The following is a 6,523-nucleotide window of genomic DNA, read 5'->3' as shown; positions in this document are numbered from 1 at the left end:
GCGCGCGTGGTGGAGGGGGTGGGGGCAGGCTGAGTATTATGGTCTGTCCGTTGCGAGGTAACTATGCAGAGTCCTGTGTGAGTGTGGGAGGGGGGATTATTATGGGATGTCTGCCCCCTTTGTGTGTTTGTGAGGATGTTAGCTAAGCTCTGCCTGTAAGGTTGGGGGAGAAAGAAGAGGGGCACGGAGCAACGTGTTTTGGGTCGCTGACGGCTCATTTCTGTAATTTCGCCGATCATTGGCTCAGCCGGCTAAATGAATGAACACTAAACGACAACAACAACCGCACGAACACTTTGGCCTGTGTTAATTCTTGCGCCGAAGCAGAGCAAACCTCGACCCGGGACCACACTGTACAGTAAGTTTCAAATGTGTCAAGGTAAGGTTTTTATGCTTGAACTTTTCTCTGATGTTTTGTTTTTCTGGTCGACAGTGCGAACTTGTCGCTCATACTTGCAGTGATGTTGGACGTCACTTGTTCCTTTAGTCAGTTTAGAAACATACCTGTCAAAAAATAAAATGTCAAAGCATAGATAACTTAGTTATTTAACTTGTTTGAGCATGCAGGTGGCCAATTTTATTTATATCAAATAATAAAAGACAAGCAATGATTAGTTACCAACCGGTATCCATTATTTATTTATTTATTTTCCAGCACCTACCACCCCTCCCTTTCTGGACACCCCCGGTCCATTCTCCAACAGTCCCACGTCATTTTCCCTCCCTCGCCGACCGAGGAGCAGCAAGGTTTAGGGGGGGATTAATTCGACCAGCAAGAAATAAAATTAAAACGCCGTGGAAATGTCGGGCAGTGAGGATGAGAGGGAGGACTTTGGACCTGCGGACGAGCCTTCACTTCTCCACGGTAAGCTCGCTTTTTTACCTCCTCCGAAGAAGGTCCATCTCCTGCTGTCACTTGAGCTCGTCGAGGCTAGCGTTAGCTGCTAAGCTAGCCAGCACTAGTCAGCTCGGGCCGCCCGTCACTCGCCATACTAGATTAGTTAGCTAACTTGTCAGGCAAGTGTTTACAGTTTTATTTTTTCATTTTTTAACCCTTCATGTGCCCTACACCTCACACGTGCTTTTTTGAGTACAAGTGTGAACTGTCAAAGTTTCAAAGACTGCAAAAAAAGACAAGTTTCAACCTGTGCTGTTGTGGCATTCACGGTGGACTCGGTGTGCTCGTGTGTGCGCGTGCGCGCGTGCATGCACGGACATGTGCCAAGTCGTGCCAGTGCGCGCGCTCTGCTTCTTTTTTCTCCCCCTGGCCTGCAGCAGAGCTCCTCCTGTCCCTGTGTACAATTCTGTATGCTCTCGCTAATTAAAGCCTGTCATCCCGCAGGTGAGGAGGAGCAGGAGGATGCTGTGTCTGACGTAGACGAGGTACCCAAGTCCAAGAAGAAGAAGAAGGCTAAGAAGAGTAGCCGAGAGAGCAGGAGCAGCAAGAGGCAGAGACCAATTAGAGAGGTAAACTGGCTTGTTTGTTCAACTTTTTGCATGATAGTAACACTTAATTGTTAGGGCTGAAACTGGTAATTTAACGATTTAACTGTAGAAATAATATGGATATGGACAACTTTTTAATGGGCCACATTTAGGAGGGCAGGGTGGCAGGTATTGATTAATTGCATGTCTAGCTTTATGTGCTTGTAGATATTTATGAAAAATCCCTGTCAATCTTTGGGCTCAGATTTAATACCTATAGATATGTGTGGGTAATCTAATTGTTTCTCATATTTTGGAGCTGATATAATTGATTTTATTGATGACTTGATTGGATGATTACCAGTAAAGTAGTGATTATTAAGGAGCTACATTTGTAAGGCTGTTTCAGCCATAAGTTTTGAGGAAAAGACACATTTTTTAAGCGAAGCTTTCCACTGAATAATAGTTGAACACATACTGTGTACTCAGTAAGTTGTATAAATTTAATTTGTTGAAATATTAGGACACTGACTTTAGTTTGATTTCCCCAATGCAACTAAATAAGCTTCAGAGATTAATTGTTCATTAAAATAGTTGTACATTGGCGTCCTGCCTGATAATAGACAGTTTTATAATCTTTAAAGTTGTTGTTAAGTCTGTAGAGAAGAGGGAATATCGGGTCCAGACAAAGAAAACAAAGCCTTATCTGATTATTTAATAACAATGCACACATAATAAATGTGCTGTGTTGTGCCTCTGACTTTTGTTTAAAACAATGACAGAAGAAGTTTAAAGAACTGAGGACTTCCACTGTACTTGAAAGTTGTTGAAGCATATTTGCACACAGCTGTGCACATTCAAGAACAGACATGTGCAATCTTACATTTAAAGATTTTTTAAACATTACCTTGATTTCAGCTTAAATCTCAACAAATGACCATGTTGTTATTTTGCAAAAAAATGATAACATATCATAATGGTTCATTTTATGCATATATTTTTATAAAATGGGTAAAATTTATCATTTGAAATCACTTAAAGGTGTAGTAAGCGATTTATTTTTAGTGTTGTATGCCCACAAAAACAACACAACCCGTCAGGGTCTTGTTTTTGAAGCCGTCTAACAGAATAACACACTTCTGCAACACCTCCTTGTGCTGCACTCTCAGTTGAGGAAAACCAGCAAGGGACGATGCTCCAGCTCCAGGTCAGAGGGAGCGTTCCTACTGGCAGCTGTAGTAGGTGCACTTCCACCTCTCAGCTCAGTGAGAAGTTGATACACTTGTGGAGTTACCAGCTGTGTTCGGTCTTATGTAGAATTTGTTCATGCTGAGACAAATTGTTTTCTTACCTGTAATTCAGCCATCGATTTCAGTGGAAAAGCAGAGCAAAATCACTCCAATAGAGTGTTGGCACCGTCAGTATTTGATTCAGCGGGCATGCATTTCCAAGAGGACGTATATAAGAAGAGGGGCGGAGCTACGGTGCCCAAACATGGAGAAGAACAGGAAGGGAGGGGGAATAGAGTTGATTCTACATGGCTCTCATCAAACGTTACATACTCAAGCTTTAAAGATGTTCTAGGAAGACATCTGGGGATAGTCCCAACCCCCACTGATTTAGAAGATTTGTTTTAAATTCTAAAGTTGTTTTCTGTCTGTTAGCTAATATTTTCACTAACCTAAAATGCTATACTGACCACAGTGGATATTTGTGTAACACTTCATTTAGACTTTCCCTTCCAGTTAAGAACTATAATCATTATCAGAAAACAAATTAAATTGACACATTACTACATAATTTGTAAGATATATAAAAAATTACATTAGCCTCCATGTCGTTGTGCTAGTTGCTAAATTGCTTTTTGTATTGCAGGAGTTACCAGCTAGCTCCCCAGAGCACCTGATTGGAGTGGAGGCAGCGGAGAGGGATGCAGACGAGGGAGGTGTGCGCTCAGAGAGTGAAGGAAGTGATTATGCCCCAGGGAAGAAAAAGAAGAAACGCTCTAGCTCTGCCAAAGAAAAGAAGAAAGGAGGTGCAGCAGCAGAGAAAGGAGGCTCGTCCACCTCTAAGAACAAACGCAAAGATCCTGAACCAGAGGATGATGATGATGATGATGATGATTGCCAGGTAAATGACCATCATACTTGTAGGAAGAATGTTTAGTTGTTCAAGACTAATGACATACACTTACTTCCAATCTTGTTCTCCTTATCTGCACTCCTCAGCCTAAAAGCTCTGCACAGCTGCTGGAGGCCTGGGGCATGAAAGACATTGACCACGTCTTTACTCAGGAAGACTACAGTTCCCTCACGAACTACAAGGCCTTCAGCCAGTTCGTTAGGTAAGGATCAACTTTAATATCCCCATGTTTCCCTCAGGAAATTGACCAGTTCAGGTGGTAGCTGGCTTGGTGCCAGTTAAAGCTATACGAAGAGTCTTGCAGGAGTCTAATGATAATAAACAAATGTATTACTTAATAATAGTTTATCTGTAAATTAAGTCCATGAAGTGACTTTGACATCAATATTAATAACACAACCAGGGGTTACATAGGCCCAGTGCTACCAGTGATTACACACTTCATCCACATGTGTGGTCTGGAGCTGTCATGCATAACAACATGAGAATATTCCATTGAATTTGAGTTTTCCTTACTTGCTACATTCAGGGAAACACTTTAATTTATTAACTAAAAAGTTAATTACCATTTGTGGTATCTAAGTGAACACATAATATTTATTTCTTTTATGGAATGCACTGTTTGTTTTTCTGAACATTTTACATAAATGATCAGAATTTAGACAAGAGTGGATGACACACTGTTGGAGTGGGATTGAGAAACTCTTTGTTTTGAATCAATTTGTTTTGAGTTTTTGATTACGCGGCTGCCTTAGCTATATGGTCCTGTGGGAAACATTGTTTTAAATATGTAAAGTATTATTTACCCCAAGTTTCTATGATGTAGAAATGTGTTTCTGAAATACATTTGATCATTATATTTATTTAAAAAATTCTGTCTTTAGGCCCTTAATTGCAGCTAAGAACCCCAAAATTGCCGTTTCCAAGATGATGACTTTAATGATGGCCAAGTGGCGAGAATTCAGCACCAACAACCCTCTGAAGGTATTTCAGTTCTTAGCAATATTGAAAGTCTAACTTCTTATGAATGAGAATAGTAATTAATATATTAGGTCGTTTTGTGAGTTGGACATTAGAGAGACAAGTTTCTCACTCTGTGCTCCGTCCTCCTGCAGGGTTGTGCCTCTGCCAATGCAGCCTTGGCAGCTGCTAATGTGGCTGCAGCTGTTGAGAACATGGTGGCGACAGGGACAGACGGAGGGGCCGAAACCAGTACTGCTGCTTCACCCACACCTGCTTCTGCCCCTGCTGCTCCTTCAGCAACTGCTACACCCGCGGCAGCCCCAGCACCTCCACTCCGCAAAGCCAAGACCAAAGAGGGCAAAGGTAAGTAGGATAACTGTTGAAGGGGATTATCAGCTTTAGGTTTAGTATTTGTTTAACTTCTTAAGTTGCTTCCTTGATTAAAGTTTAATCTTTGTGTTCTTTCAGGTCCAAATGCTCGGAGGAGGTCAAAGCCCACACCTAAACCTCAGCCAAAACCCAAACCTAAGAAAGTGGCTCCACTCAAGATCAAACTAGGGGGACTCAATAGCAAGAGGAAGCGCTCCTCTGTAAGATACTTCTATGCCAATCTGCTATCCTTAAACAAGTAATGGCAATGATGTAGTATAATCCTGTTAAAATATGTTCTTTCTGGGTGTTTCTTTGTCAGAGCGATGAAGATGAGCCCGATGTGGACAGTGACTTTGACGATGGGAGTTTCTCTGTGTCAGACGGCTCAAACCGTAGCAGCCGTCCTAAGAAGAAACCCAAAAGTGCAAAGAAAAAGAAGAAAGGTTGGCATTCAAATGATTAAAAAGTCTGCGTGCCCCTCTTTGCATGAGTGCTAGACAAAGATTTAGCAACAAACAGCTCAAAACAGGAGGTTTTACTTCATCAGGTTAGATGAAAGTCAAGGCTGAAATTAAGGCCGTTGCTCATCCTGTGCCCTGGTTTCTCTTTCTCATCTCCGATTTTCTGCGGATTTCTTTTCTCAGTGGAGACAGAGGATGGTGATGGCTATGAGACAGACCACCAGGACTACTGTGAGGTGTGCCAGCAGGGCGGAGAGATCATTTTGTGCGACACCTGTCCTAGAGCTTATCACATGGTCTGTCTGGATCCTGACATGGAGAAAGCACCTGAGGGCAAATGGAGCTGTCCACACTGTGTGAGTACCTTTGCTTTACTTCTCACTGCTGTGCAGATAAGGCTGCTTATGTAGCATGTGATGGAAAATTTGGTCTGAGTCCTAAAAAAGCACACCTGTCTGCAAAATAAGGTTTGCAGAAATGTAAAGCTTTTCGTTTTCTCAGATTTTTTGTAAATGCTCTTTTATTTCATGGAGACCCCCCCCACACACACACACACCCTTAATCTTTGCTCATATTCCTGTATATCCTCTCCTTTCCACCACATGTGTCACTGCCCCCCATCCCCCATTTCCTCTCCTTGTCCCTCTCCTCCCACACAAACACACACACACACATACCCTCTCTCTCAACTGTGGCTCAACACGCAAACATGCACACACGCAACGCACCCCAACCCCACCCCCTTTGCTCTTGAAAATCACCCCAACCCCTCCCCTTTTTTTCTTTTCCCTCTGTTCCGCATATCTCCCCTGTCTGCCCACACCATCTCCCTCTGCCACCAGGAAAAGGAGGGGATCCAGTGGGAGGCCAGGGATGATCTCTCTGAGGCTGATGGCGAGGACGAGGAGGACAGGAGAGATGATGGGGTGGAGGAGGAAGATGACCACCACATTGAGTTCTGCCGGGTGTGTAAGGATGGAGGGGAGCTGCTTTGCTGTGACACCTGCCCCTCCTCCTATCACATCCACTGCCTCAACCCTCCTCTGCCAGAAATCCCCAATGGAGAATGGATCTGCCCCCGCTGCAAGGTGAGCGCGGTGCACTGCTGTGTGCGAGTCTGCGTGTGCATGTGCTCACATGGGCGAGCACTTGAATGCAGA

At 43.3% G+C, this 6,523-nt stretch overlaps 1 protein-coding gene across 4 annotated transcripts in view; it reads left to right on the top strand.

Annotated features, from left to right (window-relative positions):
- The first annotated feature begins 135 nt into the window (after window positions 1–135).
- The window catches only part of chd4b (chromodomain helicase DNA binding protein 4b), a 28,612-nt gene continuing 22,224 nt past the window's right edge, over window positions 136–6,523 (top strand). For all 4 annotated transcript variants that reach the window (XM_041793202.1, XM_041793200.1, XM_041793201.1 and 1 more), the window contains exons 1-11: window positions 136–358; window positions 656–865; window positions 1,343–1,467; window positions 3,301–3,555; window positions 3,654–3,769; window positions 4,452–4,551; window positions 4,683–4,893; window positions 4,999–5,120; window positions 5,222–5,345; window positions 5,547–5,719; window positions 6,206–6,451. In XM_041793202.1, the coding sequence (XP_041649136.1) occupies window positions 802–865; window positions 1,343–1,467; window positions 3,301–3,555; window positions 3,654–3,769; window positions 4,452–4,551; window positions 4,683–4,893; window positions 4,999–5,120; window positions 5,222–5,345; window positions 5,547–5,719; window positions 6,206–6,451 (1,536 nt within the window). In that variant the 5' untranslated portion in view covers window positions 136–358; window positions 656–801. The remainder of the gene's footprint in view (window positions 359–655; window positions 866–1,342; window positions 1,468–3,300; window positions 3,556–3,653; window positions 3,770–4,451; window positions 4,552–4,682; window positions 4,894–4,998; window positions 5,121–5,221; window positions 5,346–5,546; window positions 5,720–6,205; window positions 6,452–6,523) is intronic.

Source organism: Cheilinus undulatus, linkage group 8 (assembly GCF_018320785.1).
Source record: "Cheilinus undulatus linkage group 8, ASM1832078v1, whole genome shotgun sequence".
Taxonomy (NCBI): domain Eukaryota; kingdom Metazoa; phylum Chordata; class Actinopteri; order Labriformes; family Labridae; genus Cheilinus; species Cheilinus undulatus.
This window is presented reverse-complemented; position numbering and strand designations above follow the sequence as displayed.